This window comes from Gopherus flavomarginatus, chromosome 3 (genome assembly GCF_025201925.1).
Source record: "Gopherus flavomarginatus isolate rGopFla2 chromosome 3, rGopFla2.mat.asm, whole genome shotgun sequence".
NCBI lineage: Eukaryota > Metazoa > Chordata > Testudines > Testudinidae > Gopherus > Gopherus flavomarginatus.
The window spans coordinates 88502315-88517357 of record NC_066619.1 but is presented as its reverse complement, the minus strand read 5'-3'; the positions used below and the strand labels follow the sequence as shown (position 1 = coordinate 88517357).

Below are 15043 nucleotides of genomic sequence, written 5' to 3'. Positions count from 1 at the left end.
ATTTTATGCCAAAGCCTGACATTCTAGTCCATTATGAGTAGTTTTCTACTGTATTAGAAGTGAAAATAATATTACCTTCCTTTCTTGCTATAAGTTAATAACATTTTTAGTTTTAAAATATGTTTGTGATAGGTTGGATCACAGAAACCCCTTTGGGGCTGCCAACTGATGTGCCAAGACTACTTCTGCCCCTGTTTTCCCTGCCAACTTGGGACTCCAGCACCCTGTCTTGCTGAGCCAGACACATCAGTCTGCTCCAACACAGACCCAGGGTCTGAACCACATGTCCCAAAGCTGCAGATTTAACTTAAAGCTGCTTAGGAAGTGTTCCTGTCTTTAACACTCAGATGCCCAACATCCACTGGGGTCCAAACCCCAAATAAACCCATTTTACCCTGTATAAAACTTATACAGGGTAAACTCACAAATTGTTCGCCCTCTATAACACTGATAGAGAGAGATGCACAGCTGTTCCCCCCCCCCAGGTATTAATACATATTCTGGGTTAAATATTTAATAAAAAGTGATTTTATTAAATACAGAAAGTAGGATTTAAGTGATTCCAAGTAATAACAGACAGAACAAAGTGAATTACCAAGCAAAATAAAATAAAACACGCAAGTCTAAGCCTAGTATATTAATAAAACTGAATACAGATAAAATCTCACCCTCAGAGATGTTTCATTAAATTTCTTTTATAGACTGGATGCCTTCCTAGTCTGGGCACAATCCTTTCCCCTGGTCCAGCACTTGTTCCAGCTCAGGTGGCAGCTAGGGGATTTCTCATGATGACCGCCCCATTTGTTCTGCTCCATCCACTTATATATCTTTTGCATAAGGTGGGAATCCCTCTGAGTTCCCATCATTCCTTCTCAATGGAAAGACACCAGGTTAAAGATGGATTCCAGTTCAGCTAACATGAACACATGTCACTGTAAGACTTCATTTCCAACTTGCCAGCACATACGTATACAGGAAGACTTACAAGTAAAACAGAGCCATCTCCAGTCAATTGTCCTAGTTAATGGGAGCCGTTAAAATTCCAAACCACAGTTAATGGCTCACACTTTGCATAACTCAATAGGACCTCAGAGATATATTTCATATTTCTAATTTCAGATATAAGAGTGATACATTTATACGATTAGGTTGACCACACTCAGTAGATTATAAGCTTTGTAATGATACCTTACAAGAGACCTTTCGCATGAAGCATATTTTAGTTACATTATATTCACACTCATCATATAATCATTAAGATTATTCTTAAAATCATAGAGTGCAATGTCACAATGTTGATAATTAATTCTGCACTTATGTGTGTAATGTAGTCCTCTGGAAAGCTTGCTAGTAAACTATCACAATACAGTGGGATTGTTCCCTAGTTCCACCTATAGCACAAAGGAGACAGCAGTAACGATATTAGCTTAGGTTGGCTTGTCAATTACTTTTAAAATATCCAAAGGTTTGCTTGCATTCCTTGATGGTTCAGAGACAAATTTTGTTCTGCATTTGTTTAAAACAAAATCATAAGTAGAACTTACCAGTCATGGCATAGTAGAAATAACAGTTGGCATTGCTTTTCTTGATACTTCAGTTTAGAAGTGAGATAAGGAGTCCACTTCCTCAACTGATGCCAATCAATTAGTAGTGGAGTTGGTTTGTAGAAAGATAAAAGTGTTCTGAAGCATTTTCACAATAAGAGAAAATTATTTATGTGTGTATTAGAACATAAGAACATCAGAACGGCCATACCGGGTCAGACCAAAGGTCCATCTAGCCCAGTATCTGTCTACCGACAGTGGCCAATGCCAGGTGCCCCAAAGGGAGTGAACCTAACAGGCAATGATCAAATGATCTCTCTCCTGCCATCCATCTCTATCCTCTGACAAACAGAGGCTAGGGACACCATTCCTTACCCATCCTGGCTAATAGCCATTTATGGACTTAACCACCATGAATTTATCCAGTTCTCTTTTAAATGCTGTTGTAGTCCTAGCCTTCACAACCTCCTCAGGTAAGGAGTTCCACAAGTTGACTGTGCACTGCGTGAAGAAGAACTCCCTTTTATTTGTTTTAAACCTGCTGCCCATTAATTTCATTTGGTGACCCCTAGTTCTTGTATTATGGGAATAAGTAAATAACTTTTCCTTATCCACTTTCTCCACATCAGTCATGATTTTATATACCTCTATCATATCCCCCCTTAGTCTCCTCTTTTCTAAGCTGAAGAGTCCTACCCTCTTTAATCTTTCCTTATATGAGACCCTCTCCAAACCCCTAATCATTTTAGTTACTCTTTTCTAGTGCCAGTATAACCTTGTCTAGTGCATATTATGAGAAAAGGGGGGAAATCATAAAGCTACTCAGAGAGTAACTTTTGTCTGCCTAGCTATTTAACTAGTGGCATGTCTATACTACTGCAGCAAGAACTGCACAGCTACAGTGTAGATTGACCTTGAAACTGTGGAATTCCTACAGAAATGAAGGACCATCACAAACTTTATCACCTTCTGCTATAAGAGCATGCTTCTTTGACCTTGCCTTCTGTGATATAAACATATAGAAGCATCTGCAGTTAAAAACTCTCCAACAAACCCTAATAAAACAAAGTACTTCACTGCACCCACTATTCTCTCCCTGGGGAGAGTATGAAAGAGAGAGTTAACCATACATGACAGATGTTAGTCATAATGTAATGCACTACTGGAAGGTGCTGAGCTATTACGTTGATGAGGGTGGTAGAAGAACATGTATAGATTAATGTCTGGAACCACAATTTTGATTGAAGTGTAGATTTCCAGTTCACAGCTAGAGCTAAGTCGACAGCAAACAGTAAGTACTGAGTAGTGCTGGGACAGTGGATCTAGTGTATTAGTCTACAAAACTTTTTCCAAGTAGTGTCATTTGAATCTTCCAGGTTAGTAAGGTGTCCATTATGGAAATATGTCCAGCCAGGAATTAACTATTATACGGTGTACTCGCCATATAGGAAAGAAAACTTCTATGTGAGAGTAACATCAGAATTCATGCAGCTGATACATAACAGTCATCTCAGTCAGATAATGTATTTTATATTGGGTTTCCACGCGAGCTGTGGAAACTGAAAGAACTTTAGTGGATTTAAAAATAGCTTTCGAAGCAGTATCAGTGATACAGAAATCAAAATGGTTACTCCAGACCTCGGGGTATTGATGAGGAACTTATTCTATACTCTCATCTGTTGTATGATTGAGGATGTGAGTCCCTTAATATTAAATAATATTAAATAATTTAGAGATTAAATAATATTTTCAGCATTTTAGAGCTCTTTATTTATGTCTATATTATTAGGGAGAAAATAGCTGTATTTGAAAGGAATGGAGTATTTCTGTTGGACTTGATAAGTGGTTATTACAGAGACCTTGAGTTATCCTAGACCTTGAGAGACCTTGAGTTATCCTAATGATGCCCCTTGTTAACTAATGTCAAAAGGTTTTGTGTTTATAGTTGGCAAGAAACTAGGTATGTCCAAAACAGGTCTGACAAGTGATGAATAAGTTATGAATTTTAAAGCTTTGTTTTCATTTTTGAATTTTGTTAAAAATTGATGGGTTGTAAATTGTAGTTTGTTGGATATTCCCCCCAATTTCTTAAAAATAATTTTTCATAATTGATTGTAACACTTACCTTTTCCTCTTGCTTAATTGGTGTCATTGCCCACATTTATTATTATTTTAAATGAGAGTTTATTTTGGAAATACAACTAAAATAAGGAGACATTGGATGATTCCTTAAAATATGTGCTAACTACTTATGCTAAACTATCTATTCAATCTTGTATTTGGCTCTGACACTCTAAGTACCTTTCCCAAACCTGAAAAAGAGCTCAGTGTAGCTTGAAAGCTTGTCTCTCTCACCAACAGAAGTTGGTCCAATAAAAGATATTGCCTCAGTCACTTGTCCAAATAAAATAGGAGGCAGAGCAAATAATGAAGAACAATGCTGCTAGTTTCAAAAGGATTAAAATCATTTGGGATTAAGGACAACAGATTGCAAATGCTGTTTAACGTAGACTGATGTAAAATAATTAGTTCTGAAATCAGGAAACGAGGCCCAGTTTCTGTAAAGATTTATGCATCTCTTTAAGCACATGAGAAGTCCCATAAAATTCAAAACACTAGTTCAGCTCATTAGCTACCCCTCTGATACTTAGTTCTTAATGAAACATAAGTAAAATTTTCTAAGCCTTTCAGATTGATTCCAGACGATAGAATAAATCCCTCAGTTATGAAGTTCCCAAACCTCATAACATTCCCAAAGTTACGAAGGAGTTAGATAGCAGAGGAAAACCCAGCACTTTGGATCAGTCTATCTCTAACAAAGAAAAAGGTTTTGCATGATTATCTTTTTACTTATGGAGAACGCTCGGGATGAAATCCTAGCCTCAGAGAAGCTGATGGGAGTTTTGCCATGTGACTCCAATAGGACCAGGATTTCACTCTCAGAGCTCATTTTGGTGAATTAGGAATAACAGGTGTTAGGAGAATGTGTACAAGATGGAAAGAAATGGCAGACCAGTGAAGGGGCAGCAATAGAGCTAGATCACGGCGGAGCCAGGGAACAAGGAAATGTAATGTGCTTTCTCTCTGCCGTCCACTCTTTCCAACTTCCAAGCAGCAGCTACCCGAACCTTGCCTCTGGGGTAGGAGGAGAGCATGCCAAAGACTGTCCCTCCCTAGCAAGTGGGAATGAAGTGGATGAGGAGAAGAGTGTGCACCAGTCAGTGGGGGAAGAGAAATACATTGGGTTTGGTAAAGGGATAATGCAACATCCATCTAACCCTCATGCCAAAGTGGAGCTCTGGAGGAATTGTGACTAAATGGAGTGTCTCTAATCTATCTAGTTACATACGTGGCCCTTATTACCATTGTATGTGAGCACCTCATAGTCTTTATCTTCACAACACTCAGTGAGGTAAGTAAGTGCTATCATCTCCATTTTACAGATGGGAAACTGAGACACAGAAAGGCTAAGTGACTTGCCCACATCACACGTGGTAGAGAAGGCCTTTGAACCTGCATCTTGTAAGTCCTAGGTTAGCCCCGTAAGTACTGGGCCACCCCACCACTTCCTCCCTGACTCACAATTCCTTCTGAGAGCTCCTCCTTGGCTGGTACAAGTATGTGTTACCCCATAGGTTGAAGCTTCAAGTTAAGTCTTAGTTTAGCCCATAATGGTGGGGAAAATCAAGAATGAGATGAAAGAAGAGCAGTCATAGTTTGAACCTTTATGATTGATTTATTTATTTATAATAGATGTAAAAATAAGTACTGCACATTTGGAGGGGTTGGGGCGGGAGAAGGAAAGGGTGGGGTAATCTTCCACAAGAATTTAGAAAGATTGCTTATTACCATCCTTGAGGTAATTCAGGCACTTTATTTTTTAACTGCCATAAACTGACAAATATATAGGATGAATCAAAATATGCTAAATACTTCCTGTGCAGATAAAGCAAAAAATGAAACAATTCATATCAAAAGAGAAAGGGAAGAAAAAGAATTACATACCGACTCAATGTCTGCAGATTTATATATATATGAAATCATGGAATTAGAACTAGCATTAAATTATCCTTTAAAAAAATCCCAGTGGTCAGCATTTGAATGTCTGTTTCAATGTACTGCTAATTAAGTTAAGATGAATGATTTAGCTGTACATACGTAGCACTATTACTGGTGCTTAATTAAGAGGAACCTATTAAAATATGTCACCGTATTAATATTTGGGGGAAACTAACAAATCTAAAGAAAAACTGAGGTTTCTGATCTTAAAAACAAGTTAAAATTGTGGCCTTTGCAGTTAAAGTTGCCTTTGTAATGTAAAATTCTAAAAGAACAGAACAAAACCCCCACACAAAGATTTAAAGGGAGTAAAGGTGGAAACTATTAAAACTCATTTTATGAAGTGGAGTTCATGCTGCAGAGATGATAATGGCACCTCAGCTAGATTATTTATTTCAGATGTTACCACTGCAGAATGATATAAAACCTAACAGTAAGATTGCTAGATGATATACTTTACAAAAATTGGGTCTAAAATTACCTAATTTTCATCTTTATCAACTGATTTCTATCTGACCCAGGTTTAGAGCATTTGTTGTATAATTCAAACCATGAACAGTTGGTCAGAATTGAAAACCAATTAACTAAAACAATTTAGTATGAATTCAAAAGCTTAAAAACCTGCACTCCCCATCATTCAAAACGGCTGAAACACATGGGTTAAACAGAATGGAGTTTTGAAAATTACCCCAGTAGCAAATTCTTTCCCAAGTATTTGAAATAATTCTAAAAATTGGCAAGGCAAAAATTGCTTCTAATTAATGAGCTGTTTAAAGACACTATTTCCATGCTTCCTGAAGCCAAAAGAAAGATCCGGGGGTAACATTTTCAAAAGTGCTTCAGTGATTTAGGAGTCCTATTTCAGAAAGTGAAAGTCAATGGGACTTGGGCTCCTAAGTGCCCAGGTCACTTTTTGAAAATGGGATTTAGACTTCCCAGTCACGTAGACACTTCTGAAAATTTTACCCATTATTTTGACCCAGTCGCTATATGACCAAGTTAGAAAGAGTTTGCACTCTTCAGTCTCAGTGGGTATGTCTACATAGCAATTAGACCCATAGCTGGCCTGTGCCAGCTGACTCTGGCTGCGGGGCTCTTTAATTGTGGTGTAGATATTGGGGCTCGGGCTGGTGCCTGAACTCTGCCCTCCCCCACTCAGGGTCCTAGAGTCCAAGCTCTAGCCTGAGCCCCAAAGTCTACACTACAATTACATAGCCCCTTAGCCTGACACCTGCAAGCCCGAGTCAGCTAGCATAGTCCAGCCACAGGTTTTTAATTGCAGTGTAGACATACCCTATATTCCTCCTCAGAAGGAGACAAATTTGGAAACGTTGATAAATGCTAAAAGGCGGATCTCAAAGGACCAGACTATTCTGGACCTGATTCAACAAAACACTTAAGCACATGGAAAAATAAAACACTAGCCAAATGCTCTTGATTGATGTAATCTCATTTCATTACAGGAATTGCCAGATTCATTGAAAGAACAGACACATCTGAAAGAATGGCATATCAGCAAAACACAGATACAAACCATTCCAGCCTACATTGCCCTGTTTCAAGAGCTGAAAGTATTGGAGTTATCAAATAACCAGATCACACATCTTCCAGTTGAAATTGGTATGTTAATTTGGATTTAGCTATTTAATTTTATGGTTAAATGTGCAAATGCATGGTGGTCAATTGGCATGAAGCTAGTACTTGTAAATATAAACTGACTCAGTCCCAAAGTCTATTCTCTCTACCGTTTTCAGAAAATAGTTATGCCTGGATGTTTACTGTTTTTCAGATACTTTATATGTACTGAATCATGTATGATATTTTGCAGTCAAACCTGGCCAAAATATAAGAGAAAATGACACTCACCTATTGTTAAGATGTTAGGCAGTGACTTTGGTTTCTATGGTGCCATTGTTTGTTTGTAAGTTCTACTTAAGAATGGACAGCATTTTATGGCCCATTGTTAGGTTATCAACAATGAGAACAACATCACAGAACACCAGACTGAAACACACACACACACAAAATAGATAAATAAATAAAAATGCAGATACTAGCAATGGGGAAACTCACAACATATAATTTTGGATAAAACACCTTCTTTTAATCCATCCATTTTGGCTAAGTAGTGAAGGGATCTTAAAAAAAGGGATGTTTGCTAGGCAACCAGGGGTTTAGCTAAAGATAGAATTTAATTCTTATCTTGTATAGAGTCTGGCTTTTATTACTTTTAAGTTTAAACAAATGCTAATACTATTTGGCCTTTTAGTGGTTTACAGTGGTCTCTCAAAATTGTATTTTGTTTTGAAAGATTCTACCAGTTTGAGAGAGCTTTGTTATACTTCAGATGAGGAACATTGCTGGAACTGGTACTACCAAAGCAGAAAAACCCCTCTATGCAGCTGTAAACCACACTCACACAGTAGGCCTGTTGCCCTACTCTGGTGCCTAGGCAAGGCAGAGAGATTTGAGTCTGTTATTGCTACCTACTCTTTTGGCAGTAGAGACTCATGCTTTGAGATCAAGAGGTCCCAGGTCCATGCCCTGCAGATGACCCAACTGGGTGTCAGTATATATATCTACAGACAATGCCAGTATATTCATTCAAGTAAAGGAGAAAAAAGACTTAAAAAATGAAACCTCCCTCCTTTCAATTACACTGCTCTACAGCCAAAATGCTTCTGAAATAAAGGTAGTCCAACTTTACTAATTCTGGGTCACTGAACAAAAATGATGCTTAAAATTGTTGATTGGCTCTAGTTTTCAAGATATGCTATTGGGTCAGTATATACGACCCTTGACTTGGGAATGGCGGAGGATAAGTGAATTATAAAGGGAAGGGATCTCAATTTAAACCAGAAATGACTAAAATACATCTTTGACTGGATCTATGAATAAATCTATGACAGAGTTTGGACAGTACTTGTTTTTTAGGCAAAACAATGAATGATGCAATCTGAAGCTGGTATTGCATCATACATGATATGAATTGCATCATGGTATTCCTAGAAGTCATGGATGATGCAATCATAACGAAGCTTACATCACTCTGCTGAACAAATTGCCCTATATCAGCTCTAGATATCATACAGTGTCGTGCTCTCTTATTTGTCAGTGTTTGATTTTGCAAAGGGACACATTTCTGTTTAGCCAAAGTGAGCAGAGATGCCTCATACTTGTGTGAACAGTGCAGATAACTTCTGCTATGTTTGTGGTGAAGTGACTTCTGCATCACAAAAGCGCAGCATAAGCACTATGGTTAAGAAAACCTATCACCTTTATTTTGGCTGCAAAATTGGAGATCAGGACAAGAGGTGGGTCCCACTCATATGCTGCAACACTTGTGCAACAAATCTACACCAGTGGTTGAACAGGAAAAGGAAATCTATGCCTTTTGCAGTGCCAATGATTTGGAGAGAGCCAACAGATCATACCAGCAATTGTTACTTCTGCATGGTGCCTCCAGTTGGGAAAGATGTGTCAAAGAAGAAAAAGTGGACTGTGCATTATCCAAACATTCCATCAGCTACACGCCCAGTACCCCATGGAGAAGGACTGCCGGTTCCTGATGCACCAGAATCATTCTCACTTGAGTCGGACGAGGAAGAGGATGAAACTTCTGGTCCTGAACCATCAATGTCACAGGACCCACATTTTCTCCCATCTTCCTCCTCTGAATCACACCTCCTAACACAAGGTGAACTGAATGACCTTGTCAAGGATTTGGAACTACCCAAGAATAAGGCAGAGCTGTTGGGCTCCAGACTACAGCAGTGGAATCTCCTGGCAGGCTATCAGGGCAAATGGAGCCCATCAATGCTTGCAGACTATTGCTGGACAGTGACAAGAGATGCTCCATTTAATGGATACAAGAGACAAGCCAAGAAGCACCGGGTAGACACTGAATAGGACTAAACTATGTACATAGTAGTTTTTTGCCTTTTGTTTCATAATACATTTTATTTATATAACCCTTTTGCTGATTTTTAAAGTGTTACATAAACAGGACAGGTGAAATATTATCATGTAAAGCAACCATAAACACATGAAAAGACCTAGGTTTACAATTTATGATTAAAACTCTACTATCTACACAATATACATAGACATAAAAGGTAAAAACTTAAATATCTTAGAAACAGTAGCCAATCAGTTGTTTTAATTGTCATATTTGAATTCAGCACATCAAAATACATAATAAATATCACATTTTATCTCTGAAGCAGACGACTTCTCAAAAATTGTAGACCAGTGTTATCTATCTCAGAATCTTACGCAATATCTTTGCTGGAAACACTGCAGCAGAGCTGCTGTAGCACTTCATTGTAGACATTCGGTACAGGGATGGGAGGGGTTCTCCATTCATGGCAGTTAATCTATCTCCCCAAGAATTGTTCTATTGACCTAGCGCCATCTACACTAGGAGTTAGGTCGGCTTAGTCATTTTGCTCAGTGGTGTGGATTTTTCGCATCTCTGAGCAATGTCAACATAACTTTTTTGTGTAGACGTGGCCGTAGCTTTTATTTCTATTTCTTTTAGTTAGAGATTTGGTACTTGGGGTTCACTGCCAAATTTGGCTTTCCCAGAGGTAGATTAACACTGATACTTTTGATGTATTTATTTACTTACATTGTATTTTATACAGATAATTGCTCCCTGGCATAAAAAATTTTTTATAAGGGCATTCCGGTGGCTAAATAGTATAACAAATCATAAACGAGACATAAGGAGGAGATTATGAACATAAAATAAACACTCACAGTCTGGCTGTTTTATCTGTTCTGTAACCTTAGAACTGACATAGGCCAGTGGGCTTAACTGGTGGAAACATTCCACAAGACGGCAGTAGGGAGTAGGGGGAAAAATGATTCCAAAATTAGATTCTATGTGAGGTAACACGAAAAAAATGGCTAACCATATCTTAAATTAACTAAAGACAGGACCATTTTATGCCATATTAAAAAATTACCACTGCTTGACCATTTGAAGCAGGTAAAGGCCATTACAGTTTCTTCAGTCTCTGGTGATACTGGATATTAACAAATAAGTCAGTCCTGCCAATCAAAGCTGATTAAGAAAAGTAATAACATTTGTTTCAAGGAATAAAGACATAAAACTAGGTATTACTGGCATGACCTGTTCTCTGCAGAAGGATGATTTTGAAACCATTCAAGACCTACCTTGGTAAATGAAGATAAAAAGTTTCAGATTTGTTTGCTACCAACCACTTATCTTTTAAAGAAAAAAATCCATACATTCATTGGACTAAATTTTGCCTACAATAATTTTCATGCAACTCCCACTGAAATAATTATTTTGTAGAAGTTCTATGACCTGTGTTATACAGAAGGTCAGACTAGATGATCACAATGATCCCTTCTGGGCTTGGAATGTATGAATAGCAGCTGCAGTTTCTCTGCTCTATGGGTGAAATTCAGCCCTGTGTGTAGGAACTGTGTGGGGTTTATAATTACCAATTAAGTTCTGTTTTGTGTTTTTTCAGTGGTGTTTAGCTTTGTGTGGTCTCATTGCATAATGTTGAGTTTTGAAGGTTGGGGCCCTACTAAGCCAGTGTGAAGTCCTCCACACCACATAAGCCCTGTGCTGAGGGGGACTGCCTGCACAGCAGACAAAGGAGGGTGTCTGCACAACCCTTACCTGCAGTGGAAAAATCTACAGGTCAACTGTGCATAGGTTGGTCTTGAAAGCCGTGATAATGGATGGGCTGTGGGTCCCAGTAATCCAAATCTTGTGGAGTAATTGTCTGTGACATAAGGGTCTGATCTAAAGCGCATTAAAGTCAATGGGAATATTTGGATCCCTTTGTATCAGGTGCCTCATGAGAAGAGGCTGCTGCTGCTATTCCAAGATATAAACTAGAATACCAGCTAGGGGGGTGGATTTAATCTCCCCAATACCTTTGCAATCTACCTGTGTAGAACCTGATTACTCAGCCTTTTTGCAAGTGGAAAACTTTAAGCACAAATTTTTCCATGCAAAGCTTTGTGCATATTGGCAGGTATAAACAGAAGAATGCCCTTGACAACTGGCTTCCTAACGTGAGCCAGGCTGGTAGAGGGTCACTCCTGCAGACCTCGTAAACTAGATGGCATGGAGGTTTTGAGGGATATCTAGCCAAATTTTCACTTTACAGATTTTTTTGTTTAAAGAACCTCTCCAAGAATTTCCATACACAAAGCTGTATTTTGTTTTTGAAATAAAAGAATTGTAGGATATTGTGTTGCATTATCTGAAAAGTACTTTGTGGTCATATAACACTGGTCTACAATTTTTGAGAAGTCGTCTGCTTCAGAGATAAAATGTGATATTTATTATGTATTTTGATGTGCTGAATTCAAATATGACAATTAAAACAACTGATTGGCTACTGTTTCTAAGATATTTAAGTTTTTACCTTTTATGTCTATGTATATTGTGTAGATAGTAGAGTTTTAATCATAAATTGTAAACCTAGGTCTTTTCATGTGTTTATGGTTGCTTTACATGATAATATTTCACCTGTCCTGTTTATGTAACACTTTAAAAATCAGCAAAAGGGTTATATAAATAAAATGTATTATGAAACAAAAGGCAAAAAACTGCTATGTACATAGTTTAGTCCTATTCAGTGTCTACCCGGTGCTTCTTGGCTTGTCTCTTGTATCCATTAAATGGAGCATCTCTTGTCACTGTCCAGCAATAGTCTGCAAGCATTGATGGGCTCCATTTGCCCTGATAGCCTGCCAGGAGATTCCACTGCTGTAGTCTGGAGCCCAACAGCTCTGCCTTATTCTTGGGTAGTTCCAAATCCTTGACAAGGTCATTCAGTTCACCTTGTGTTAGGAGGTGTGGTTCAGAGGAGGAATATGGGAGAAAATGTGGGTCCTGTGACATTGATGGTTCAGGACCAGAAGTTACATCCTCTTCCTCGTCCGACTCAAGTGAGAATGATTCTGGTGCATCAGGAACCGGCAGTCCTTCTCCATGGGGTACTGGGTGTGTAGCTGATGGAATGTTTGGATAATGCACAGTCCACTTTTTCTTCTTTGACACATCTTTCCCAACTGGAGGCACCATGCAGAAGTAACAATTGCTGGTATGATCTGTTGGCTCTCTCCAAATCATTGGCACTGCAAAAGGCATAGATTTCCTTTTCCTGTTCAACCACTGGTGAAGATTTATTGCACAAGTGTTGCAGTACATTTGTAGGGCCCACCTCTTGTCCTGATCTCCAATTTTGCAGCCAAAATAAAGGTGATAGGCTTTCTTAACCATAGTGCTTATAGTGATGCAAACCATAGTGCTTTTGTGATGCAAAAGTCACTTCACCACAAACATAGCAGAAGTTATCTGCACTGTACACACAAGTACGAGGCATCTCTGCTCACTTTGGCTAAACAGAAATGTGTCCCTTTGCAAAATCAAACACTGACAAATAAGAGAGCACGACACTGTATGATATCTAGAGCTGATATAGGGCAATTTGTTCAGCAGAGTGATGTAAGCTTCGTTATGATTGCATCATCCATGACTTCCAGGAATACCATGATGCAATTCATATCATATATGATGCAATACCAGCTTCAGATTGCATCATTCATTGTTTTGCCTAAAAAACAAGTACTGTCCAAACTCTGTCATAGATTTATTCATAGATCCAGTCAAAGATGTATTTTAGTCATTTCTGGTTTAAATTGAGATCCCTTCCCTTTATAATTCACTTATCCTCCGCCATTCCCAAGTCAAGGGTCGTATATACTGACCCAATAGCATATCTTGAAAACTAGAGCCAATCAACAATTTTAAGCATCATTTTTGTTCAGTGACCCAGAATTAGTAAAGTTGGACTACATTTATTTCAGAAGCATTTTGGCTGCAGAGCAGTGTAATTAGAGTGTCTTTACAGGAACAGTGTTAAGATTGTGCATTCAACCTTAACTTTGGCATTGCCTGATTTTGAGCACTTAACTGTGAAACTTTGATGTTCTCTCCAATATAGGCTTGTTTTTTTGTTTTTTTGGATAGAACATGTAATCAGTTAGTTCAAGTCTAATCTATAAAATGTACTTTAGTCTAAAAAGGCAGCTTGGCTTTTAAAGTTTCTTTGACTATTAAAATGCTGGCTAAGACTTCAGTTTGGAAACGCCAGAAGCGTGATCTTAACACCCATTGACTTAATGGGATGTATGTACACTCTTAATCTCTTTGCTGAAGCAGGGCCTGAACGTGTTTACCGCACTCTAACGGCTAGTCTGCTACCACCTAGTAGAGCTGCTCCTTCAGCTCATGTGGTGGAGAGTTGTGCTTTGGTATTGAAAGTCCTGGCTTAAATCCCTGCTGATGGATGACCCCTGGTAGGAGTTGTTCTTAGGGAAACAACTACTTCTTGCACCACTGAGCTGTTAAAAATAGCTCTCGATGATAGTATCTCCCGTTGTTTATTCTGTAACTTTGACAAACATTCCATCACTTGGTAGTAAGTTTAAAAAGGAAGTGAAAACTTCCATTAAAGTGGCAGTTAAATTGATCATGCAGTTGGCGATATGTGAATTATAGACTTGTAAATCACCAATTATCCTCTCCCTTACACACACCCAATCTTGTAGAAATCAGCGTGGATTTTTTTCCATTTTAGGTTGAGAAATCATGGGTATTGTATTTGCATAGATAATATCCTGTTTGGCAATATTAACTGTAGCATTACAAGAACATAGAAACTTGTTAAATCAGAGGTATTTTAAAAAGTAAATTAAATGGTAGCAAAATAACCACTAGCAAGTATCAAGGTATCTTCATTAGGTTGGACTTAAGCCTCCCTGATGCTGCAACTTCAAGCTTGCTGTTTATGCTGCTGTTGCAATCCTGGGAAACTTATGAACCATGGTGAATACTTTATACTCTGTCCATAGCTTCATGATAATTTACAGTACCTTGCATAAGCAGAAAGAAACATGCTGTTACAGGGATGGCTTTAGAGAATTTTTTACAATATTCCCTCTTGATTGCAAATGATTTGGCTTTTAAGTAATCTTTGCATATGGAACTCTACATTAGAATTCACTAAAAACATGATCCAAAGTCCACTGAAGCCAGTGGAAAGACATCTCTTAGTTTCAATGATGAGACCACATGGCTCTGTCTAAACTAGAGTTTTATAGACATGTACTATGAATCCAGTTGCACAAAACTCTGAGTGGGGAAAAAATAATGAAGTATATTTTAAAATAGATTTAAAAAGACCTAAAATTCTCAGTGTGCTATCTCAGTGAGCTTCCAGAATTAAGCTGGGAACTCAATCCCTCTTTTCCAATGTTATATAGTCCAGAGGAGTTGCAGGATAGCAGATCTTAACTTTTTCACATGTTCAGTACTGAATATTGTCCAGAGGAGTGTAACATTTGAAGAAAAACTCCCATTTGGGGAAAAGTGGAAACATTTC

The 15043-nt window shown here is 38.2% G+C and overlaps 1 protein-coding gene across 2 annotated transcripts in view; it reads left to right on the top strand.

Annotated features, from left to right (window-relative positions):
• Positions 1-15043, top strand: part of LRRC2 (leucine rich repeat containing 2) — an 865563-nt gene that overhangs the window by 29686 nt on the left and 820834 nt on the right. For both annotated transcript variants that reach the window (XM_050945919.1, XM_050945918.1), the window contains exon 4: positions 7067-7223. In XM_050945919.1, the coding sequence (XP_050801876.1) occupies positions 7067-7223 (157 nt within the window). The remainder of the gene's footprint in view (positions 1-7066; positions 7224-15043) is intronic.